This window comes from Trachypithecus francoisi, unplaced genomic scaffold (genome assembly GCF_009764315.1).
Source record: "Trachypithecus francoisi isolate TF-2019V2 unplaced genomic scaffold, Tfra_2.0 Lachesis_group8, whole genome shotgun sequence".
In the NCBI taxonomy this organism is placed as follows: Eukaryota; Metazoa; Chordata; class Mammalia; order Primates; family Cercopithecidae; genus Trachypithecus; species Trachypithecus francoisi.
In genome coordinates, this window is record NW_022681473.1 from 97490902 (window position 1) to 97518380 (window position 27479).

General features: G+C 36.8%; 1 protein-coding gene across 3 annotated transcripts in view; it reads right to left on the reverse strand.

Annotated features, from left to right (window-relative positions):
• Positions 1-9927: 9927 nt before the first annotated feature.
• The window catches only part of CWF19L2 (CWF19 like cell cycle control factor 2), a 143586-nt gene continuing 126034 nt past the window's right edge, over positions 9928-27479 (reverse strand). The window contains exon 18 of one of the 3 annotated variants that reach the window (XM_033207766.1): positions 9928-10382. In XM_033207766.1, coding sequence (XP_033063657.1) covers positions 10359-10382 — 24 coding nt within the window. In that variant the 3' untranslated portion in view covers positions 9928-10358. Of the gene's footprint in view, positions 10383-26322; positions 27013-27479 lie in introns of those variants that run through there. The other 2 variants (XM_033207765.1, XM_033207767.1) reach the window with 2 other exon arrangements.

A 27479-nucleotide genomic window follows, 5' to 3' on the forward strand; every position in this document is an offset into this window, starting at 1 on the left:
AAAAGTCAGGAAACAACAGATGCTGCAGAGGATGTGGAAAAATAGGAATGTTTTTACTGTTGGTGGGAGTGTAAATTAGTTCAACCATTGTGGAAGACAGTGTGGCGATCCCTCAACGATCTAGAACTAGAAATATCATTTGACCCAGCTATCCCATTACTGGGTATATACCCAAAGGATTATAAATCATGCTACTATAAAGACACATGCACACGTTATCTTTACTGCGGCACTATTCACAACAGCAGAGATTTGGAACCAACCTAAATGTCCGCCAGTGATAGACTGGATTATGAAAATGTGGCACATACACACCATGGAATACTCTGCAGCCATAAAAAAGGATGAGTTCATGCCCTTTGCAGGGACATGGATGAAGCTGGAAGCTATCATCCTGAGCAAACTCTCACAAGGGCAGAAAAACAAACAGCACATGTTCTCACTCATAGGTGGGAATTGAACAATGAGATCACTTGGACACAGGGTGGGGAATATCAGACACAGGGCGGGGAACATCTTCCACTGGGTCCTGTTGGGGGGTGGGGGCTGGGGGAGGGATAGCATTAGGAGAAATACCTAATGTAAATGACGAGTTGATGGGTGCAGCAAACCAATATGGCACATGTATACCTAGGTATCAAACCTGCACGTTGTGCACATGTACCCTAAAACTTAAAGTATAATTTAAAAAAAAAGAAAAAAAAGAATATTAGAGACGACAGTACCTTCACATTGCATTTTTGTGACACCAGCTTCAATAATGATCAATATACGGCCAATCTTGTTTCATGGAACACCATCTACTTCCTTAACCTCAGATTATTTTGCAACGAATTCTAGACATCAAATTATTTTATCTGTCAAAGTTTAGTATATATTTCTGAAAGGGAAGGGCTATTTTTTTAAAACATAGCCACAAAACCATTATCATGGCTTTAAAAACAACAATCATAATTTAGTATCTTTAAATATAGCATCTGTATTTGCATTTCCTCCACTGTCTTTTTTTTTTTTTTTTTTTTTGAGACGGAGTCTCGCTGTGTCGCCCAGGCTGGAGTGCAGTGGCGCGATCTCGGCTCACTGCAAGCTCCGCCTCCCGGGTTCCCGCCATTCTCCCGCCTCAGCCTCCGAGTAGCTGGGACTACAGGCGCCCGCCACTGCGCCCGGCTAGTTTTTTGTATTTTTTAGTAGAGACGGGGTTTCACCGTGTTAGCCAGGAGGGTCTCGATCTCCTGACCTCGTGATCCGCCCGCCTCGGCCTCCCAAAGTGCTGGGATTACAGGCTTGAGCCACCGCGCCCGGCCCACTGTCTTAATTTTGTAAAAATTTTCTTGTATCAGGACCCAGATAATGTTCATATGTTGTGATTAGTTATATATGTCAAGTTATTATTTGTATATTCCTTATATAGGATTTTTTTGTTTTTTGTTTGTTTTGTTTTTTTGCTCCTGTGTTGAATAAACTAGGTCATTTGCTCTGTAGAATCTACTCATTACAGATTTTTGATCACATCTCCATGGGGATCATTGGCAAGTTCCTCCATCTCTTGTTATTTCCTTTAAATTAGTAGTTAGGACTATTGATTGATCAGTTTCAGGGTTTCCTTTTGTTTTTGGAAGACTACCTCATAGGCGATGTTTATTTTAGTCAGGAACTGTTTACCCTTTGCTTGATCCTATTTTTTATGGTTTCAATCAATGATGATATTTGCTGAAATCTATCAGTTCATTAGGAGTTACAAAACGTTGATATTCTATCATTCTTTGTTTATTTCTTAGCTGAAATTCTTCTGTAAATAAAAACTTAAGCTTCATCAACTATTTGACTACTTTGAGATATAATTCACATGAGAAACACTTACTTTTATTTATTTACCAGTTTTCAAAATAATGATTCCATTATTTAGCATCCTACAAAGGTGATGATAAAGTTATTGCTGGATATTTTTATACCTGTATGAACTCATGGATTTAAACATACAGTTATGTGTCACTTAATAATATTCTAAGAAATGTGTCACTAGACAATTTCCTCATCATGAGAACTTTATAGAGTATTCACACAAACATAGATGCTATATAGCTTTCTATACATCTAGATTATAAGGTACGGCCTATTTCTCCTTGCTACAAATCTGGACAGCTTGTTACCACACTGAATACATTAGTCAATTGTAACACAATGGCAAGTATTTGTGTATCTAACACAGAGAAGGTATATAAAAGGTTAAAAATGGTACACCTGTATAGGGCACTTACCATGGAAGGAGCTTGCAGGACTGGAAGTCGTTCTGGGTGACTCAACAAGTGAATGGTGAGAGAATGTAAAGACCTAGGATATTACTGTACACTATGTAGATTTTTAACTAGTACATTAAATACTTAGGCTATACTAAGTTTATTTAAGAATATTTCTGGCCGGGCATGGTGGCTCACGTCTGTAATCCCAGCACTTTGGGAGGCCGAGACGGGTGGATCACAAGGTTAGGAGTTTGAGACCAGCCTGACCAACAAGGTGAAAACCTGTCTCTACTAAAAATACAAAAATTAGCCAGGCATGGTGGCACATGCCTGTATTCCCAGCTGCTGGAGAGGCTGAGGCAGAAGAATCACTTGAACCCAGGAGGTAAAGATTGCAATGAGCAGGGCGCGGTGGCTCAAGCCTGTAATCCCAGCACTTTGGGAGGCCGAGACGGGCGGATCACGAGGTCAGGAGATCGAGACCATCCTGGCTAACACCGTGAAACCCCGTCTCTACTAAAAAATACAAAAAAACTAGCCGGGCGACGTGGCGGGCGCCTGTAGTCCCAGCTACTCGGGAGGCTGAGGCAGGAGAATGGCGTAAACCCGGGAGGCGGGGCTTGCAGTGAGCTGAGATCCGGCCATTGCACTCCAGCCTGGGCGGCAGAGCGAGACTCCTTCTCCAAAAAAAGAAAAAAAGATTGCAATGAGCTGAGATCACATCACTGCACTCCAGCCTGGGCAACAGAGCAAGACTCCATCTCAAAAAAAAAAAAAAAAAAATTCTTCAATCATAAATTAACCAAAATTGACTGTAACTTTTTTACTTTATAAACTTTTTAATCTTTTTTAAATTTTTGACTCTTTCATAATAACAGCTTAAAATATAAATGCATTGTACAGCTGTACAAAAATATTTTCTTCTTTTACATCCTTATAAGTTTTTTCTATTTTTAATTTTTAAGCTTTTACACTTTTTTGTCAAAAAAACAAAGACACACACACATTAGGCCTACAAAGAATTGGGACCATTGATATCACTGATCACTGTCTTCCACCTCAACATCTTGTCTCACTAGAAGGCCTTAGAGCTATCATCTTCTACAATAACAACGTCTTCTTCTAGAATACTTCCTGAAGGACCTGCCTGAGACTGTTTACAGTTAACCTTTTTTTTTTTTTTTTTTTTTTTTTTGAGACAGAGTCTTGCTCTGTCGCCCAGGCTGAAGTGCAGTGGCCGGATCTCAGCTCACTGCAAGCTCCGCCTCCCAGGTTTACGCCATTCTCCTGCCTCAGCCTGCCGAGTAGCTAGGACTACAGGCGCCTGCCACCTTGCCCGGCTACTTTTTTGTATTTTTTAGTAGAGACGGGGTTTCACCGTGTTAGCCAGGATGGTCTTGATCTCCTGACCTCGTGATCTGCCCGTCTCGGCCTCCCAAAGTACAGTTAACTTTTTAATATATAAGCAGAAGGAATGCACTCTAAAATAACAAATAAATTTATAGTATGGTAAATGCTAGGCAATAAAAATGTTCAGCTCCATTATAATCTTATGAAACCACCGACCAGTCATTATGCAGTGCATGATTATATTTGAAGTACTTAATTCCATAAATGTTATTATTACTGATGCTCAAATTGTCCCAGGTTTGTTTAGTGGGAACTTAATCAGGTCAGAGTCTGTGTTTGTTTGATACAACTCTAAGTCTTTAATAGCACCCCTCCTTTCTGATAGGACAAACTGTTTTGGGCTCAACTTGTACATCTCCTGTCCTATGCCTTGCACTGGGTATTTATCCAAAAAGCCAGTTCTAAATCCAGACGTTAGTCACAATATGGCAACTAAGAGCGTTCATTACTCCTAGTGGCCATTTTTCCTATATCTTTTCAGTGGACAGACTAGGAATTATATGTATATACATGTACATATTTACTTAATTTGTTATTTCCTGTAAATTAGTAGTAGAGTATTGCTTGATCAGATTCAGGGTTGGGTTTGTTATTGCAAAACTCCTCACAGATGATATTTTTACCAGTAACTACATATATACAGTTTCTGTATTTCCTATATACTGTTGATTCTAATTATTCACAGTAGACATGTTCTATAAAGTTACAGAGTACAACTGAATTAGAGAATACTGAAACATTGCTCCTAGGAGAAATGCAGAATTGGATACCTGCAAGCCTCTGGTTACAACATTTGTTGTCAACCAATCATTATATAACCTGTTTATGTGTGCTTCTGTATAAAGATCCTTTATTTAATATACATTGTTGATTCATTAACATTGAACTTACAGGTAACACTATGACTCACGCTTGAGTCAAGCAGAGACTGCAGAAAGGACACTTGCTTAAAGTATGGCAGCTTGCTTGGTGCAGTAGCTCACACCTGTAGTCCCAGCAATTTGGGAGGCTGAGGCGGGCGGATCACTTGAGGCCAGGAGTTCGAGACCAGCCTGGACAAGATGGCAAAAACTCGTATCTACTAAAAACACAAAAATTATCTGGGCATGGTGGCACGTGCCTGTAGTTCCAGCTACTTGAGAGGCTAAGGTTGGAGGATCGCTTGAGCCCAGGAGGTGGAAGCTGCAGTGAGCAGTGATCACACCACTGTACTCCAACTTGGGTGATGGAATGAAACCCTGTCTCAATCAATCAACATGAGAGCTAGAACAAAAAAGGAAAGTGTTGCTTTATCGACCTCAAACTGGGAACCTATGTGTCTGGTGACTCAAATATTTTGCCACTCTGAATACATCCATGGATGACCACAAAAGTGTCATGAATATTGATTTTTTTGAATTACAAATAAATTTTAGCAAGTAAGATAATTCACAAATACAAATCATAAAGAGAATCAACTGTATATGTATGTAAATATATGTACATATATAGTGATAGTTACAGTGATATAGCTATCGTTATTTATTTTTAAGATAAAAAGCAACAGAAGTTATATTTTAAATTCAGGACAATGGAGTTTTTACTAAATCTTCTGAGTCTTATATCTGTATCTCCTTTCTCCCATGCTGAAAATCTTGGTTCTCAATGACACTAACATAATTCCAAGCCAGGATCAATGACAAACAAAAAACCAATTTGAAACTCCAACAGGATCTGAATTATTGACTTTTCCTTTTGCCTCAGGCTGCAATATGACACAGCATGGTACTGGCACTGCTCCTGCCTTTATCTAAATTTTTTATTTTTTTGCATTTTTATTTTTAAAAAAATATTGCAATATATATATGTGTGTGTGTGTGTGTGTGTGTGTGTGTATATTTGAGACAGGTTTATACAACTGAATTAGAGAATACTGAAACATTGCTCCTAGGAGAAATGCATTATATACTAAACAAAGTATCTTTATACAGAAACACACATACAACAGGTTATATAATGATTGGTTGACAAAAAACATAACCAGAGGCTTGCAGGAATCTAATTCTGCATTTCTCCGAGGAGCAATGCTTCAGTATTCTCTAATTCAGTTGTATAACCCCATCTTAAATATATGTGTGTGTATATATATATATATATATATACATACATATATATATATATATTTGAGACAGGGTCTAGTTCTGTTGCCCAGGTGTGAGTGCGGTGATGCAATCACAGCTCATTACTGTATTTGTTTTGAGTCCCTTACATTTTGTGCCTGAGGCAAATGACTTCTTCCCTCACTCTAGTCCTGGCCCTGAATAATTCCTCACTTAATTTATTCAGGAAGAACATTCACCAGTCTCAGAAAACAAAAACAAAAAAACTCCACAGCTATCAGTGATTACAGGAAACAGTTTAAGGTCTTGTTGTGGTTACTTTTATCCTTAGTATATATCACACCAAGATACACAAATTATTGGGTTTTAAAAAAACTTAAAACATTCTGCTTAGCTCAGTGGGGATGGGGGCACTTCTCAGGGCACTTAGGATCTCAGAGCCACTTCTCTCAGGCTGGAGGCAATAGCTCTGAATGGTTTCTGAATACAGCAGTTAGGTTCATTTTTCATTTTATTCTGATTTTTAGAAAATTCATTTTAAAACTCAAAAGCAAAATAAACAAATTAAGAGAACGTGAAATAGTAAATCAGAACATCGATATAACACACTGTAAATATATACACTTGGTCTCTCTTTTCTTAGCTTTTTTAAAAGATGTAATATTATATAATATAATTATAACAATAGTCTGTTGTATTTGTAACATGTGACGTAATATGTGTAACAACAATAGCACAAAAACAGAAAGCAAAAATACGGCTATATAGAATAACATTTCTGTATCTCACTAAACAGAAGCATAATTCTGAAGTGGACTATGATACATTAGTATGTGTTTCGGAAGTCCTACAGCAACCACTAGTAGAATAAATGTTTATAATACAGTGAAAAAGGTTAGATAAATTAAAAAATCACACTAAAAATATTCATTTTTCTATAAAAGACAGCTGAAAAGAAAGAATTAAAATGCATAATATAGAAAACAGATGAGAAATGGTAGACATAAATCCAACTATAATAATAGCATTAAATATGAATGAATTAATCCAATCAGAAAGCATAGATTATCAGGCTGGATTTAAAAAATAAATTCTAGCTATGTTCTGTCTGCAGGAGATACACTTTAGATTCAGATACAATTAGACTGAAAGTAAAAGAGTGACAAAAGATACATCGTGCAAAAAGCAACTACGAGAAAGCTAAACTGGCTACAGTAATATCAGACAAAGTAGACTTTACAACAAAAATGTTATTAGAGAATAAGAAATAGTTTATAATGATAAAAGGAATAATCCATCAGGAAGATATAACATTTATAAAGATAAATGAACTTAACAACTGAGCCATAAAATACGTCAAATAAAAACTAATAAAAATGAAAAAGGAAATAGACAATTGGACAATAATTGGAGACTCCAATACCCCACTTTCAATAATGACCCCATTACCCTGCTTTCAATTAAAAAAACAACACTAGGTAGAATATCAAAAAGTAAATAGAAGATGTGAACAACACTATAAATCGCCTAGATCTAACAGAAATCTATAGAACACTCTACCCTACAGTAGGAGAATACACGTTTCTCTCAAGTGCTCATGGAACATAGAACTCTAGGATAAAGTATATGCTAGACCACAAAACAAGCCTTAATAAATATACAGGTATTGGAATTACATAAATTTTGTTTTCCAGCCACAAAGGAATAAAATTTTAGATCAAAAACGGAAATAAATGTGGAAAGTTCATAAATATGTGGAAGTTAATCATACTCCTAAATTACTAAAGGGTAAAATCACAAGGGAAATTTAAAAATATTTTGAGATGAATGAACCGAAGACTAATATACCAAAACTTATGAGATACAGATACAGCAGTGCTTAGAAGGAAATTATAGCTATAAATATCTATATTAAAAAAGAAGAAAGACTGCAAATCAATAACCTAAACTTCCACCTTAAGACAATGGAAGAGGAGCAAATGAAACCTAAAGCAAGCAGGGGAAGAAATAATAGAAATGAAAGTGGAGATAAATAATATAGATAATGGAAAAACAACACAGAAAAACAAAATTGGCTGGATGTGGTGGCTCACGCCTGTAATCCCAGCACTTTGGGAGGCCAAGGCAGGCAGATCACAAAGTCAGAAGATTGAGATCATCCTGGCTAACACAGTGAAACTCCGTCTCCACTAAAAATACAAAAAACTTAGCGGGGCGTGGTGGTGCGGGCCTGTAGTTCCAGCTACTCGGGAGACTGAGGCAGGAGAATGGCATGAACCCAGGAGGCAGAGCTTGCAGTGAGCCGAGATCATGCGCCTGCACTCCAGCCTGGGCAACAGAGCAAGACTCCATCTCAAAAAAAAAAAAAAAAAATCAAAAATTTCTTCTTTGAAAAGATATAAAAGTTGATAAAACTTTTAATTAGACTAACCAAGAAAAAAGAAGACTCATATTATCAAGATCAGGAATGAAAGAAGATGAAAGAAGATATGTGAGATATATGTGAATTGTGGGGAGCTAGCGGACAGACTGTAGTGGTTGAATAGTACCCCCAATACCCCCAAAAGATGTCTGTGCCCTAATCCTCAGAACTGTGGATGGCACCTTATTTGGAAGAAAGGTCTTTGTAGATGTAATTAAGTAAAGAATCTTGAAATAAGATCAATCTGGAATATTCAGGTATGCCTTAAATCCAATGGCAGGTGTCCTTATAAGAGACAGAAAAGGAGCAGACACAGAGAGAATAAGGCTATGTGAAGATGCAGGCAGAGATTAGATTTTGTTTTCACAAGCCAAGGAAGCACAGGAATTCTGACAGCCACCAGAAGATGGAAGAGGAAAGGAAGAATTCTTCCCTAGACCCTCCAGATGGAGTGTGGCCCTGATAATTCCTTGATTTCAGACTTCTGGCCCCCAGAAATGAGATAATAATGTACTGTTTTATGCCACCAAATTTATAGCATTTTGTTATAGCATCCCTGGGAAATTAATAGAGAAGGAATGTTCCTCAACCTGATAAAAGGTATTTATGAAAACCATAGCTAACATCATACTTAATGGTGAGACAGAATGCTTCTCTCTTACAATCAAGAAAAACAATGTCCAATTTTTCAGCTTCTAGTCAACATTGTACTGTGGGTTCTAGAAAAGGAATTCGCCAAGAAAATTAAATAAAATGAATCCATATGGAAAAAGTAAAACAGTCTCTCTTCACAAATGACATGATTGTGTGTATGTAACCCCGTAAGGAATCCACAAAAGTAAATAATCAAGACTGTGTGATACTAATATAAGGACAGACATACACCAGTGAAATATAATTGAGAGTCCAGAAACCCATCCTTATACTTATGGTCAATTGATTTTTGGTAAGTTTGCCAAACAAATTCAATGACAGAAAACAATAGTCTTATCAAAATATAGTGCTGGGACCATTTTGTGTGTGAAGAAATGGGTATAATTCCTCTTTTATTGTCTCTCTAAACTGAAACAAGTTCCAGCAAAATACTACATAATGTGGAGCAGCAGCCTAGTGACCTAGTGTTCTAGCTAACATTGAGGTAATGTTATTCTAACTTTTCACTTCTCCTTCATATATATATATATATATATATACACATATATATATGATGATGATTTTTTTAAAGTCACCGATAATTCCACTTGAAAAATGTTCTCTCTTTCCATCCACATTCATCTTTATATAATTCATTTTTTAAATTTATCTTTAGTTTTATGTATTTACTTTTTGGAGACAGGGTCTTGCTCTGGTGCCCAGGCTGGGGTGCAGTGGTGCAGTCATAGCTCACTGCAGCCTCAGACTCCTGGGCTCAAGCAATCCTCTCGCCTTAGTGTCCGGAGTAGCTAGTACTGCTGGTGTGTGCCGCCACGTCCAGCTAATTTATACGTTTATTTTTTGTAGAGACAGGTCTCATTATATCCCAGGCTGGTCTCTAATTCCTGGCCTCAAGCAATCCTTCTGCCTCAGCCTCCCAAAGTGCTAGGATTATAGGCATAAGCCACCGCACCTAGCCTATATAATTTTTCACACAAAACTCAGTGTTCTCTTTTTAAACTTAACATTATGATAACATGCAAAAATCTGTTCACAGTTGTCATTTTAATGACAGCATTTATTTTATTAAATTCTTTTAAGGAACAGTAAGTAGTTGTAACAATAGGCATCTCAATGGCCAAATATGAATTATCAAAGTTATACTATACAAATGAATGAACTGGTATCATATATGATCTCTACATATCTTACAAATAAAGATAATTCATGTTCAAAGCAGAGAATACAAGCAAATTCAGAAGCCGAGCTCTGTTTACCTTTACATCACAAGGGCTATCCACAGGTTAATCAAGGACCTGGCTATTAAAAACAAATGTGCACTTGAAAGCACAGATTGCTCCTCCTCTGTGTTATGAAGTGTGACAATATGAAACTTAAGTTTACCAGTAAAAACTAAAATACATCTTCATTATAATGGAACTAATTTTAACTTAGTTTTTCTTCTCAACCTCATACCTTAAAGGTTTCTACCCAATGCTACATACCTTAAAGGTTTTTTTGTTCAGAAACCTCCACTTTTCAAGGTACCAATTTCTATATAGGCTCAGGCAACATCAACTGCAATGAAAATTAAAAAATTAAATGTATAATGGCTCTAAAGTAGAGTATTTTACTTATTGCTCTGATAAAGTCCAAAATATGTTACTGATGGATTGGCAATATTCCTCCACCTGGTGATTCAGGAATCGAGGCTCTTTTCATCTTGCAGCTCCACCATCGTCAAAATGTGGCTTCCAAGGTCACCATACATGTTTGCACCACGCCACAGAAGGGGAAATGCAGAATTGTGTGTGTTTTCTGAGGTGAAAGGCTTCCATTCACATTCCACTAGCTAGAACCCAGTCACTCGGCTATTACAAGGAAGGCTTAAAACATCGTAGAACCATCTGTCCTGGAAGAAGAGGAAATTCTGGCCAGTCTAGTCAATCTTTGCTACACTTTGTCAGCAGCTGTTTTTGTTTAATAAGCTCTTTAATTCTCTTATTATTCAAATGAGAGAATTTTATCCTTTTAATTAGTCTAGAAAAAATTAGATTTTTAACTAATTAAAGTTGGTCTTTGATCAATACACATGAATGTACATTTGGTAATGTTCCATTAAAATGCCAGGAACATTACTTTTAATCTTTGCAAACAAAAGAACAAAAAAAGCAAAGGAGCTAAAAGGAGTGAGAGTGTAAATAATGTGAAAGCTAATGCCTTTCAAGCTATAATCCATTTTTAATTACTTGTACTAATATGTATGGCAAATTTTACTCCTCAATTTTTTTTGTATATAACCAAGAGTTGATGGGAAGTTTTACTTCTCAGTTGTGTTTTATGTATATGACCAAGAGTTGATTTTATATACTTAAACTCTATACTTATCATGAAAGAAACTTCTCACACTAATCAATTCACATAATACTCCTGAGTTTAGACAATGCCATTTAAAATTCTTTATTTGAGACAAAATGGACAAGAAAATAAGGGTTTTATTCAAAGCCACAAAGGGAAGCACCATGTGATTCCCAGTACTATACTCACAACAAATTTTCCCTCTAGAAAGGAACCAACTGAATTCTTTATGTTTTTTATATTGGTAGAAATGCAGTAGAAAATGGAAATTAAAATAAGTGAGGGAAATACACACAATAGTATCTTTAAATTAGTATACAAAATTATAAAACCGGAACACAATCAGTTTTAGACATGCATGATTTTCTTTCAAAGAGTAATATTGTCATGTAAAATTACTGAATAATAAAGTATTCATGTGTGAACAGTCATTTTCATTTTCTAGTATCTTGCACAAGTATAACTATACATTTTAAAAATCTATATTGAAGTGTACAATCTAGGATGTTCACTAATACAAAGGTGTTAAACTCACATCATACAGTGTCATGTAATAAAACATTCTTCACAATATTTTTTCTAAAAAGTGGTTAAAGCCCATGTCCAAATACCTATATGGAGAGTTCTTAACTGAGTTAACTTTAGAAAATAAAGAGCAGAAATATAAACATATTATGTGTTTTATAATTAATATTAAACTTGATGCTGTTTCATATTTTGATAAGAATACCAGTATGCTAAAGCATAAGATAATGAACAAGTTTTCTTTTAAAAAAATTAAGGTAGCCATCTCAATCACACTTGCTTCAAAGGTACAAGAATACCAGCAGAAGTTTTTTTAAGATCATGTGAATGGTTCTCAGGACATTTCTGTGTCCTCTGGCACCTGAAGACATTGCCTGCATTTCATCAAATGTTTCTTGATTTCAATTTTCCTTTGGTAATTCATATCTTAGTTCCAATATAACTTCTTTGACTACTTGTTTGTGTTTCTAGATGCAGAATTATTTTGTCAGGGAAAAGTAAGTTGATGTGTAACTTGCAGAAACTTCCAGAAGACTCTGATCAATAATACTATTTGAACTTCTTCCTGATGATGCCAATGGTAGAGCCCTGAATCAGGAGGCAAAAGCAAGCCTTGGAAAGCTATCTCATTTTTCAAAATGTCAGTAAGCTAAGCCTAGTATATTTCAGGTGCCAGTCCTATAAATTTACATGAGGGGAGACATGTAAACAAATTTTAAAATGTGTAATAGGTGCTACATTAGAATGTTGTGCCTAGTACAATTGAGGAACAAGGAAGAATCTGACCAATTCTACCCATCGTGTCAATAATGATTCCATAAAGAAGGTTAACATCAGGGCTGAACGGTGTCTTCAAAATTAGTAGGTATCCCCCAAGTGTATGTTGTGGAATGGAGTGGTCTGAGTAAAAACAGCATGAACAAAGGTAAAGAGGCTTAACTAGCACAACATGTTAGTGGAATTAAAGTAGTTTAGTATGATTTTCATTGAATGGGGGACTGAGATGGGCATGATATGGAAGAAACAACAGAAAGGCAGGATAAAGTCGTTACGAAAAACATTTCTCTCATGCTATGGAGTTTGGATTTCTTCCTATAGGCGATGAAGAACCACTGAGAAGGAGTGATTGACATGATCTCCCAGAGAAACAATTCTGATAGTTATATGGAAGAAAGAGCAAAACTGAAGGTGTTACAATTGTTAGGCTGTTATAGTGATCCAGAAGAGAGCTAAGCAGGCAGTCCGAAGAGAGGCCATACCAAAGAGGATAGAGAGGATAGCAGAGATGTTAAGAAAGTATATGGCTCAGGGCATGATTGCTTATTCAATGTGAGAGATGCAAAATGGGAGGTGTAAAAAAGATGACTCTCAAGTTTCTGGTTTGATTACTGGATTGTTTATAGCTTCATTCACCAAAACTTGAATTGCTGGAGAAAGAAAAGATTTGGAGATGAGAAAAAATGTTTCCTTTTGGATATGTTGATTCTGAAGTGCCTTATGGGATATTTAGATAGAGAACTCATTTAATGAGTGTACAAAACAAACAAACAGCAAGTATACCATAAGCAACAATTAGAGAAGCATAAGAAAACAGATAGGACCACCAAAGAAGTAAACGGAGTTTCACATAATGAGCAACAATGTTCTGTTCTGCAGGGAAGGTAATTAAGATGAAGACTGAAGAAAGTCTTTTTGGTTAATTTGATTTGGATTGGGCAATTTGACCAACAGTTTCATTATGACTTCCAACAATAAATAGTTATTGGAGGTTTCAATGAGGTAGATTTAAGAGTGAATAGTAGAGGACTTCGCGGTAGTAAAATAAAATGGCAGCTACCTACGTCTGTCATAAACGATACAGAACAACAAGAAGAACAAATAAATCTACACAAAATACACCCTACGCCTAACAAGAAAAATAATATAGCCAACTGTCAAATAATTATAAGTAAAAAAATTAAAAGCACCAAATCCAAGTGAGTGATCTTTCACATTTCTACCATAAGCCTTTGTAGCAAGCAAGGGCAGTCCAAAAAAGAACATACAGAATAAAGAAAAACGGATCTAGTGGCAGGCCTAAAATTGGTCTAAAATCACAAGCAGAGATATAAATTCTATCCTAGGTGCAAAAATATAAAGTATCTTAATATCACAACACTTATTACAGGATAGCTTCAGGGAGTGGAGAAAGGCAAAAAGAATAGGCAAGTTGCCTTTTGGCAACTGGATGGTGAAGGGGAAAAGAAGCAACAGGAGAAATTCAGGGTCCTAAGACAAAACAAAAAGAACTGGAACGCACATAAGCCCTCCCTCTATTATGAAGTTAAAAAAAAAAAACACCCACTAAAGAAACTGTACTTTTCTATGCTGACAGAGAGAGTGCTTGTGAACTAGCAATCTTATAACCCCTCAAATTCAAATAAACGAATGGAAGGAAATGGAATAAATCTATATAATGGTAGTATGAGAAATCAGCAAACAATAATTAACATGCATTGGCTGATGAAAATTCTCTACCAATAGCAACCATTAAAGCAGAAGAAAATTGTAACACAGCATATCAAACTGAGTAAAATCCTCAAATAAGCATTTGGGGATATGAAAAAGCACCGTGAATTGGAAATTCAAAATATGAAAAACAGAAATAGATAAAAAAAAAAAAAAACAGGAATAAATTGAAAGATTATTGAATTCAAGAAAGAAATGGAAGGGGGGAATTATAAATGAAGACTAAATTAAAGGTGCCCAAAGGAAAACAGACTAATGAAAACTTAGGCACTGGATAGATGCAAAAATAAACAAATAAATATGATATAGAAAAAAAGAAAAAAAGGTCAGAAAGAGAGTGAAAGTTGAACAAAAGATAAATAGCTCACGTATAACTGGAGTCCCTGAAGAAGAAATAAAAATCAATGGCAGAACTAATATTTAAAATTATAATCCATGAAAAATTATCAGAAATAAAAAGGATCTGAATCTACATTTTGAAATATGTAGTCCCTGAAGAAGAAATAAAAATCAATGGAACAGAACTAATATTTAAAATTATAATCCATGAAAAATTATCAGAAATAAAAAGGATCTGAATCTACATTTTGAAATGGATTTCCAGTTAACTGGAAAAGTAAACTTTGAATGTTAACTCCAAGACATATCTCAGTAAAACTATTTAAACTTGAAAAAAATATTTTAATCCTTGAGGATTCAGGGATATGTGACCAAATAATTTACAAGGGCAAAATAATTAGACTGATACCAGATTTCTCAAAAAACCTATGCAAAGGAAGACAACAAATTTTCAAAAACCTGAAAGTGTGAACCAAGATTTTATATTCAGTCAAGCTGCCCTTCAGTACAAAACACTATAATAGAAAAACAGCTTCAAACATATAACTTAGATAATTATGTACCCATGAACTATTCATGAAGATCTACTAATGAATGAGCTTCACTCAACAAGAGATGACTGAAAAACTTCAGCAAAATAAAATTATGATATTTACTATATTTAATAGTAGCTTTCAGACTAAACCAACAGTAGGAACGAGAGTGCAAAACCAATACACAAACGTTGTATGTTGCAATCAGGTAGAAATAAAGCAACTAAAAAACGGGAGCAGAAGAAGTTACATTAAAATCATTGATTGCTGTATAGACAATAAGTGTTAATTAAGGGCATTAAAACCTGACAAACTAGATAGTAAATATTAAATAAGAAAATGGAGAATAAAGTATAAATACAAAGGTAACCACTAGAATAAAAATTCTTAAGTATCAGCAAAAAATTTTCATAAAATTACAAATAGTACACATTGCACAGAAAATAAACATAGCAAATATAATAATAAAATTTTACGTCAGGCTTCAAACCAAACATTCAGTCATATGAATGATGAGTGGGCTTGACTCACCTATTGAGCTTATTTCAACTTGGCTTACAAAGCTAGAACCAACAGTATACTGTATACAAGAAATAAAGTGATGTCTGGCCATCAGAGAAATGCAAATCAAAACCACAATAAGATACCATCTCACACCAGTTAGAATGGCAATCATTAAAAAGTCAGGAAACAATAGGTGCTGGAGAGGATGTGGAGAAATAGGAACACTTTTACACTGTTGATGGGATTGTAAACTAGTTCAACCACTATGGAAAACAGTATGGCGATTCCTCAAGGATCTAGAACTAGATGTACCATATGACCCAGCCATCCCATTACTGGGTATATACCCAAAGGATCATAAATCATGCAGCTATAAAGACACATGCACACGTATGTTTATTGCAACACTATTCACAATAGCAAAGACTTGGAATCAACCCAAATGTCCATCTGTGACAGACTGGATTAAGAAAATGTGGCACATATACACCATGGAATACTATGCAGCCATAAAAAAGGATGAGTTTGTGTCCTTTGTAGGGACATGGATGCAGCTGGAAACCATCATTCTTAGCAAACTATCACAAGAACAGAAAACCAAACACCACATGTTCTCACTCATAGGTGGGAACTGAACAATGAGATATCACTTGGACTTGGGAAGGGGAACATCACACACCGGGGCCTATCATGGGGAGGGGGGAGGGGGGAGGGATTGCATTGGGAGTTATACCTGATGTAAATGACGAGTTGATGGGTGCTGACGAGTTGATGGGTGCAGCACACCAACATGGCACAAGTATACATATGTAACAAACCTGCACGTTATGCACAAGTACCCTAGAACTTAAAGTATAATAATAATAATAATAATAATAAAAAGAAATAAAGTGATGTAAGAAGACTAAAAATAATGGGATGGACAACGAAGTATAGGGGAAATGAAAACAGTAAGAAAATAGGGGCGGTGATCCTGATATTAGGCAAAGTAGAATCCAAGCCAAAAAAATATAAATATGACCCCAAATCTTTTTTTTTTTTTTTTTTGAGACAGAGTTTCGTTCTTTTTGTTCAGCCTGGAGTGCAATGGGGCGATCTCAGCTTACTGCAACCTCTGTCTCCCAGGTTCAAGCGATTCTCCTGCCTTAGCCTCCTGAGTAGCTGGGATTATGGCACCCGCCACCACACTTTGTATTTTTTTTTTTGGTAGAGACGGGGTTTCACCATGCTAGCCAGGCTGGTCTCAAACTCCTGACTTCAGGTGATCTGCCCACCTCGGCCTCCCAAAGTATTGGGATTACAGGCGTGAGTCACTGTGCCCAGCCCAAATCTCCTTTTTAATTCTAAAATCTGTTATTCACAATAAAGACCTAACATGAACATGCATGGTACCAAATAATTCTGCAAACACTGTTATGAAGTGAAAGCTGCAGGGAATGCAGGAAGACAAAGATAGAAATGCATCAATAATGGGAGATAATAATAAGCCATTTTCACTGTAAGACAAAATAAGTGGACCTTTTATTACCAATACACTCTCATTACTCGTTAATGGTCTGATCAAATTTTTCATTTCTTTAGTCATATGGAAGAAAGAGCAAAACTGAAGGTGATACAATTGTTAGCCTGTTATAATGATCCAGAAGAGAGATAAGGAGGCAGTCTGAAGAGAGGCCATACCAAAGAGGACAGGGAAGATGGCAGAGATGTTAAGAAAGTATATGGCTCATATAGATTCTATGGTTTTAGGAATTCATCCATTTCTTCTAGGTTATCCAATTTGTTAGCATATTATTGTTCATGGCAATCTCTTATGATCCTTGGTATATCTGTAGCATCATTTGTAACATCTTTGCTTTATTTTCTAATTTTATTTTAGCCTTCCCTCATTTCTTAGTCTAGATCAAGATCTGTTAATTTTATCTTAAAAACTGTTAGTTTTGTTGTTCTTTTCTGTTTTTCTAGTTTGTGTTTCATTTATTTCTGCTCTGATCTATATTGTTTCCTTCCTCCTACTAACTTTGGCCTTAATTTATTCTTCTTTTTCTAGTTCCCTAAGATATAAAGTTAGATTGTTCACATTCTTTCTTCTTTTTCAATATAGGTGTTTATTGCTATTAACTTCCTCTTGGGACTGCTTTGGTTGCTACCCAGAAGTTTTGGCATGTGGTGTTTCCATTTTCACTTGTCTCAAGACAATTTTTAATTTCCCTTTTACTTTCTTCTTTGACCCACTGGTTGTAAGGAGCATTTGGTTTAATTCTACATATTGCGAATTTTCTGACATTTATCCTATTATTAATTCCTAATTTCATACCACTGTGGTTGAAAAACATACTGGATATGGCTTTAATCTGCTTACATTTGTTAAGTTTTGTTTTGTGGCTTAATGTATGATCTATTCTGGAGAAAGTTCTGTGTGTGCTTGAAAAGAATGTGTATTCTGTTGTTGTTGGATGAAATGTTCTGTATATATATCTATTAGATCCATTTGTCTAAAGTGTGGCTAAAGTCCAACATTTCCATATTGATTTTCTGTATGATCTGTACATTGTTGAAAGTGGGTATTGAAGTCCCCTACCATTATTGTATTGCAGTTTCTCTCTTCAGATCTTTATATCTTTGTTTTATATATTTAGGTGCTCTGATGTTGAGCGCATATATAATTGTTATATCCTCTTGAATTGATCCCTTTATCATTATACAATGACCTTTGTTTCCTTGTATACTTTACTTAAAATCTGTTTTACCTAAGTATAGCTATCCCAGTTCTTTTGGTTTCCATTTGCATGGAATACATTTTCCATTCCTTTACCTTCGAACTGTGTCTTTTTTTTTTTTTTTTTTTTGAGATGGAGTCTCATTCTGTCGCCAGGCTGGAGTGCACTGGTGCGATCTCGGCTCACTGCAACCTCCAGCTCCCCTGCCTCAGCCTCCTGAGTAGCTGGGACAACAGGCATGTGCCAACACACCAAGCTAATTTTTGTATTTTTAGTAGAGATGAGGTTTCACCATGTTGGCCAGGATGGTCTCGATCTCTTGACCTCGTGATCCACCCACCTCGGCCTTCCAAAGTGCTAGGATTAAAGGCATTAGCCACCAAACCCGGCCCAATCTATGTGTCTTCAAAGGTGAAATGAGTGTCTTGTATTCAGCATAAAATCAGGTCCTTAAAAAATCCATTCAGTCCTTCAAAAGAATAGTGATGTCTTTAGTTTGGAGAATTTAATCCAATGATATTCAAGGTGATTACTGATAGGTAAGAATTTACTACTGCCATTTTGTTGTTTACCAGTTGTTTTGATAAATCCTTCCTTCCCTTCTCATCTCTTGTTGTTCTCCTTTGTGATTAGATTTTTTTTTTTGAGTGATATGCTTTTTTTTGTTTTTTTTTGTTTTTTTTAATCATTTGTGTGTCTACTATAGGTTTTTGCTTTGTGGTTACCATGGGACTTCCATAAAATGCCAGCAATGACAGACTATATTTTACGCTAATAACTAAACTTGATCATATAGAAACACTACAATTTTATGTAGTTTTATGTTTTTGATGTCACAATTTAAATCTCTTTATATTGTATATTACTTAGAAAATATTGGGGCTATTATAATAAAAGTTTTGTCAGCCGGGCGCAGTGGCTCACGCCTGTAATCCCAGCACTTTGGGAGGTGAGACGGGCAGATCATGAGGTTAGATGGAGCCCATCCTGGCTAACACGGTGAAACCCCATCTCTACTAAAAACACAAAAAATTAGCTGGACATGGTGACGGGTGCCTGTAGTCCCAGCTACTCGGGAGGCTGAGGCAGGAGAATGGAGTGGACCCAGGAGGCGGAGCTTGCAGTGAGCCGAGATCGTGCCACTGCACTGCACTCCATCCAGCCTGGGAGACAGCAAGACTTCGTCTCAAACAAAAAAAAAAGTTTTGTCTTTTAATCTTCTTACTAAAGAGATGTGATTTACACACCACCATTACAATATCTGAGTATTCTGAATTTATCTATGTAATGCTTTTACCAGTGAGTTTTATACTTTCATACGTTTTCATGTTACTAATTAGTGTCCATTACTTTCAGCTTGAATAACTCCCTTTAGCATATATTAGTTTCAGGCAGGTCTAGTGGTAATAAACTCCCTCAGCTTTTGTTTGTCTGAGAAAATCTTTCTCTTTCATTTCTGAAAGACAGCTTTGCCAGGTGAAATATTCTTGGTTGGCAGTTGTTTTTCTTCAGCACGTTGAATATATCATCCCACTCTTCCCTGGTCTGTAAGGTCTATCCTGGGAAATCTGCTGATAGTCTTATTGATATTGTCCTTAATATAACATGCTTCTTTGCTCTTGCTGTTTCCAGAATCCTGTCTTTTTTATAACATGCTTCTTTGCTCTTGCTGTTTCCAGAATCCTGTCTTTAAGTTTGATTATATGTCTTCATATAAACTTATTTAGATTGAATCTTACTGGAGACCTCTGACCTTCTCATAATAGTATGTATTTATATCTTTCCCCAGATTTGGGAGGCTTTCAGCTATTATTTTTTTCAAATCAGGTTTTGAAAAACCCTCATCCTTATTTCTATAATACATTTGTTAGCTCTTCTGATGATGTCTCATAAATCCTGTAGGCTTTCTTCATTCCTTTTCATTCTTTTTTTCCCTCCTTTGACCATATATTTTGAAATAGTCTATCGAGTTCACACATTTTTTTTCTCCCACTTGATCAGTTCTGCTATTTTCTTTATTGCATTTTTCATTTCATTCATTGTATTCTTTAGCTCCAAAATTTGTTTGGTTCTTTTAATGATTTCAACCTGTTAAATTTATCATTTTGTTGATTTATTGTTTTCCTGATTTCATATAATTGATTCCATTTTCTTGAAGTTCACTGAGATTCCTTAAAACAATTTAAATTATCTATTAGGCAGTTTATAGTCTCTATTTGCAGCTTTTAGGAAATTATTGTTCTTTTGGTGGTGATATGTCTCCTTGATTTTTCATGTTTCTTGCTGCCTTATGTTGATGTCTGTGCACTTGGTGGGGGTAGTCATCTCTTTCAGATTTTATGCACTGGTTTCAGTGGGGAAAGCCTTTCCCCTATGAGAGGGTGCTAGGCCCCTGGCTGGGTGAGGTGCAATGGTTCTGGTTCCCGACAGGACACAGCAGTATAGTCTCCATGGAGTTCTGTTAGCTGAGGTCAGTGTGACAAAGATTGCAGGGATCCTCAGCAGCCGGTACCATGAATGTCCACAGCAGTGGTGAGGGCTATTGGCATTGTCAGTGGCAATGGCTCCTAGGTTCTCCCAATCTCTTATTCTCCCACCAATGAATCTTTGGACAATGGGATCTCTTTTGGCACAAGGTCTGGCTTGTGTGTATGCTCACAGTGGCAGTGGTACAGGTGTCTGATGAGTGGCATGTAAAGCAGCCATGGAGCGAAGTATGAGCATGCAGAGGGACTATGGCTCTTGGATCCAAGGCATTAATGGCACTAGTGCTGGGATGAAGGCACTCCCACTTCCATGTTGGTGCTTATTAAGTAATGGGTAAGCCATGGAACCTGGGATAGGACTACGGGCATGAATAGAGCTACAGTGGCTCCAGGGTTAGGGGTGCCAGCTAGCTCTCTACGGCAGCTAAGTTTGTGCCCAGAGCACAGGCTTGCACAGAGAGACTTTGGCTCTGGGGCCCACACATGATCTCGCTTGCTATGGTTCTGGTGTATGAGACATGGGTACACACAGTAAACCCTCAGAGTAGGGGTCAGCAATGTGGGCACCTGTGCAACAGCCACAGCTCAGAGGTTGGGGGCATGCACAGGGATGGGAAATGTGGTGGTAGCTCCAGTCCCAGAACAGCATAAGAGCACCTGATTCTTAGGGGTTATGGGAGTGTGCAGCCACATCTCCCTCTATGGGGTTCCTGGACAGGAATGGCTGTTGGTTACCTCTGTTGCAAAAGATGCCACTGTCCTCTGCAGAGCAGGCTGCTGGGGGCCACAGCAATTCGCCTGTACAGCTTATACCAATATCCTCTGCATTTCTTCATTCCTAATCATCTCCTGGTGCCTCAAGTATGCCAATTTCAACAGTAATCCTTTCTGTGAATCTTCTTCTTCTTCTTCTTCTTTTTTTCCTCCAGTATGTTGCTGCAGATTCTTGAATAGATCCTTGAGAACTCTCAGGGATATTCTGGTTTGTGAATGGCTATTTTTTTTTATGGGGAGATTAAGGCTTGTAGATCTACTACTCTGACATATTGGTGACATCACTCCCAGGACTTTCTTAAAATGCCAGTGAATAGATTCTTAAAGTGGTCTCCATTATGTTCTAATCTCGGTTTTCACATCCTTGTGTGACTCCATCCCCTTAAGTGTGAGGAGGACCTGTGACTTGCTTCTAAGCAATACAGCAGTGCTCTCTTATGTCTGGGGGATATGTTCCAAGACCCCTAGTGGATCCCTGAAACCACAGACAGTACTGAACCCAATTGCCATTAATTGGAACACATTTCTGTTCATGTCTTCCACCCACAAATGTAATGCTTTTCCAGTCTTAACCAATTTCTTAACCACCCACAAATTTAATGCTTTTCCAGTCTTATGCACTGTGACTGTAACTTTTGCAGTTTGAGGTGTGACAGCAAAACTAGCACAAATTTCTTTTTCCTTCTTCACAATTTCACAGACGATTTGTTCTTATAGATCTTAGCAATCTCAGCATATAATTTATTTTCTTTCATTACTAAGCCAAGAACTTTCACCTTTTCACTTAAAGGGGACATTTTATAACTTCTCTTTGGCATATCTAAATTGCCAGCTCTTATGCTTTGTGGCCATTATTAAAATAAGGGTTACTTGAACACAAGCACTGAAATGACACAATTGATCTGATAATGAAGATGACTACTGAGTGACTAATGGGCACATAGTGCAGACTACTGGATCTTTATTCCTATATATGCTTTTTAGCTTTGTTCTGGAATTCAGTTAAGTGGCTTGGAAACAGTTTGATCCTTTTGTCTGTTATATGTAAGATTTGTTTGTTAAGACTACTAGATTAATACTCAGTCTCTGGAAAATTATTCTGTATCACTGTGACAAATATTCTATACTACTACTACCACTATGTGTACTCTATCCAGTTCCCAATCATGACATTTTCCATTCTAGCTTCTGGAAAATGTCACCTCTAACTCTTTTAGCGTAGGTCAGTCTTGGCCTAGCCTCGAGTAGTTTCCTCAAGGCATGCACTAATCAGTGCACAGATGCTTAAAGGTGACCCTCTGCATACCTCTAGTATTTTCTCTCTGTAAGGCAATCCTTCCTTCCTCTAGTAATCTGTTTTTCTGACTTGGTCTATCTGGGCTCACAGCTCCATTTCCTCAACTTGGATAGTCAACAAGCTGTTTCCCAACCTTGGACTACAGCTTGGAAACTCTCTCAAAGCATTAAGAGAAGACAACTGTAGGACTCATCTCATTTGTTTCCCATCTCACAGGGATCACTGTACCTTGCTGCATGATGTCCCACATCTGGAAATCATTGTTTCATATGCAGTCTGTTGGTTGGTTGTTTTAGGCAGCAAGGTAATGGGGCCACTATCTTGTCTGGAGCGTAATACTTGAGCTACTTCTTATGAAAAAGAAAGGCTGACTCGGGGTTAAAACAAGAGCACAGAGGACAGAGCAAAGAGCCACAGAATCTTCTCATGAAGCAGGACAGATGACCTAATCAAGAAACTGGCAATATATGCTTAATTTTAAAATTTCTAGTGAACAGTGACTGCTATATTCCTCCTATTTTCTTACTTTTCCATCAGTGTACCTACTGCAGTTAATGCATGTTTCTCTTATTATTGTGTTTGGTGAGTGTTTGTGTGGAGGGGGTGCAGATCTTATGTCTCTTAAGTTCACAAATCTTCAGATTGAGTGCAAGCACACCTGAGTAGTTTCATCTCCATCTGGGTCTGCTTCAGAAGAGACCCAAACCTCAAGCCTAAGCCTAATGACTGACTGGGATGAAATTTTCTTGAGAGGATCTGAATATATTTTCATGTGGGATAAATATAAATTTGTGGCCAGAGGGTAAACCTGGGCCCAGGCCCCAAGATGGCACCTTCTACCTCTTATGTCTTGGAACTGTCCTTTGGAATGGTTGTTCTGGGAGAAGCCAAAGCCATATAGCAAGTCCAACTGCCATGAAATTGCTATATACGGAGAAAGTCATACTAGCTAGTCCCTAGCTGCTCCAGTCATTCTAGCCCAGGCACCAGACATGTGAGTAAAGGAGCCATGTTGAATATTCTACACCAGCATATACCATATGGAGAACAGAGGCCCGAGACACATAGCTTCAGTCATCTCCAGATGTTTAAACCACTCTAGCTGAGGCCCCAGACACCATGAAGCAGAGGCAAATCATCCAGCTGAGCCTTTATCAAATGCCTCACCTATAAAACACTAGATATAATAAAATGGCTATTACCATAAGCCACTAAGGCAGGGAATTTTTATTCACTAATGTATCCCCTACTTACAGAACAGTGACTGGCATATTAAAGACACTGAAGTATTTGTTGTAAGCCAACTTAAAAATGGTATTTCTAGATCACCTAGAAAGTGAGTGCAATGGATACAAAATAAGGTTTGAAAGTAGGCATTTCAAATTTAGAGGCTGAGGAGATGAAGAGGAACCAGCAAAGGAGACTGAGAGAATATAACTAGTAAGAAAAAAGAATAAATAAGAAACAGTGTTCTAGAATCAAAGTAAAGAAAGTGTTTCATAAAGGGGAAATGATCAAGTATGTCACGGATATGCTGATAGATAAAGATGAACACTGAGCATTAATTCTGGATTTGCTAGTGTGGAAAGTCACCGATGACCTTGATCTGAAGAGTTTAGCAGAATAATGAGGATGAAGTTCGACTTCATCCTCACTGCACTGAGAACAGAATTAGAATGGAGGAAGAGAAAACAGACTTTTAAAAAATGAGTTTCCTGTCAACTGCAGAAAGGGCTAGAGGGGAGATGCAATGCCAAGGTTTGCTGTTGATACATTATAAAAATATTTTTGCATGCTAATAAGAATAATCCTGCAAAGAAGAGAAAAAAATAATAATACAGAGAGAAGAGGCAATTTAGTTATTGAGAAGGGATAAAATCCAGCACATAAATGAGTGTATTGGCCCTAGATAAGAACAACAAAAAAAATTTATCTGGAATTAGGAAGAGAAAAAGTAGAGTTCATAGGTATACATGCAGGTATTCTGACAAGACGTGCTACAAATTTCCTTCTACTTGCTTCTATTTTCGCAGTAAAAGAGGAAGCATGGTCATAATCTCAGAATGAAGAGAGGGGAGATGGGAAATAGTCCTTTAGCACTGTACTCAATATACTCGGCACATATCTCACTTGAGAACTTATCACTTTGTGCTGTAATTATTTACGTACACATCTCTTTTTCCACTACATTATAAAATAATTTAAGGTATAGGAAGTACTTTTCATTTTTGCATTACCAGCACATAACACAGTGCTCTACAAACAAATGTTTGTTAATTTGCTGATTGAATAAATTAGTGTTATTGATTCAAGATTTGGGAGCAAAGTCAAGGGTTCTAAAATAGCAATCAATAAAATACTGTCAAACATCTACTTGATATATATGCCTAAGTGTACGTTGCAAATATTCAAAAACTGAAAACATTAAACTTCAACTTATTTATGAAATTAAAAAAAAAAACTACAGACAGAACACAAACATTTTGCTTTTTAACATATTAAGGAAGTGATGAGATGCTAACATAAAACGTAGAGACATGGATGAAGCTGGAAACCATCATTCTCAGCAAACTATCACAAGAACAGAAAACCAAACAACACATGTTCTCACTAATAAGGGGGAGTTGAACAAGGAGAACACATGGACACAGGGAGGGGAACATCACACACTGGGGCCCGTCAGGGGGTGGGGGGGCTGGGGAGGGAGAGCATTAGGAGAAATACCTCATGTAGATGACGAGCTGATGGGTACAGCAAACGACCATGGCATGTGTACACCTATTTAACAAAACTGTACGTTCTGCACGTGTACCCCAGAACTTAAAATATAATTTAAAAAAGAGAAAAAACAATGTGTAGAGTTATAAGTTACACTGGAGTATATACCTCACACTGAATCTAGGTATTCAACATTTCATACAAAAAGGGTCAGCTTCCAAAAACCCGATAGCTGAAAAAAAAGTTACTACAACAATAATTTCCATTAAAAAAAAAAAAGTAGGAGCACTCAAAACATAAAAACCCTATACTTACAAAAAATGACTATGGTGTGAGTTCAGAACAAATAAAAATTACGTTCCTTGGATCAATAAGGGATAACAGAAAGTCCCATACTCTCATCCAGGCATTCACACCTGCAATCCCAGCACTTTGGGAAGCTGAAACAGGAGGATAGCTTGAGTTCAAGGCTACAGTGAGCTATGATTGGGCCACTGTACTCCAGCATGGGTGACAAAGCCAGACTCTGTCTCAATAAATAAAAACAAAACAAAAAGATAAATAAAAACTCTCATTACTTAAGATTTTAAGACAATCAGTACAACTCAAAACCAACGATTTAGCTACAAATTTTAACTTTCATGCAAACCCCAAACAACCCTAAAATGTGTTATTTGAAAGAGTTACTTTTAGAACCATCAAAATTCAAAGACACTATTTAAAAATCCAGAAATAAAAACAAATTTGAATCATACATATTTTCAGCATCATTTAATTCTTTAATACTTTGGGGACATTTCCTTTTCCTTTAACAAAAAGAATAGAAGTGATACTATATACCGCTAGTAGAAAATTAAGAGCTTTTCTATTAAATCCTATGAAATTAAAATTAAATCAAGTCTTATTTTAAAAATGCAAACAAGTCAGATAATAGACTAAACGACCATGAAACAGACCCACTTCCCTCTGAGCCAAGGATTTCCTATGCTTTCTAGATTTCCCTTCAGAAAAGGCCTTCTCTAAATTAACTGAACAATTTGGAATACCAAGAAGTAGGCAGAGAGCAGGAATGTGAGCAGATCATCGAATATATGTTTTTACTCCATGGTGACTAAAATGAAGTCCACAGAAGCAGGTGAGGAAAAAAACAACACAGTCTCCTGATGTGCAGCTGTCACAGACCCAGAGCAGTCTGCTGCTGTGACTCTCTGCCTGCGACCTGAGGGTCAGTTGCTTCATTAGATACAGTGGAAATAAAACTGAACGGGATCTGAAGAGAAATTTTAAAATGGAAGGTACACCTCAACAGCTTTTACTTTTGGTGAAGTCATATGGCTTCCACCATTGAGCAAACTGCAGTGCTTTTTTCCTCTGATCCTCAAAGCTTTCTCGGATGCCTTTCCTCCAAAGTCTTGGTTCTATATCCAGCATCCCACCTATGATTTCCTTTTAAAGAAAGAGAAAAGCACAAACACAAGCATGTATAAATAATGAAAACATAAACTACTTCTGTTTATTCTGCTATAAAATATAACAAGTAGTTCTCCATGACAACGTTCAAGCATAAATACTAGTTGAAGTTAAAAAAATGTTTTCAATTAATTCTAACTATGCAAACCGTGTGATTCTAAGAGTCCAAGACAGCCGCACCTCCTATCAAGCAATTTGTCCATTTTGTTGCTTATTAGCACATCTACTAGATGGTAACAAAGGGGAGGCAGAAAAAGTGAAATTAAACTAATCTGATCTCTATTAGAGGCTCCAGTAAACGATTTTGCAAAAATGTTAATCAACTTGCAGCAATTATTAACTTTATTGCTCAACTGCAGGTGAAACCCAGGCTAATGTTCTCTCTCTGCTACCAAGTATATTTATAAATTAGTTTCTTCCACTATTAGCAGGAAATCTTTTTT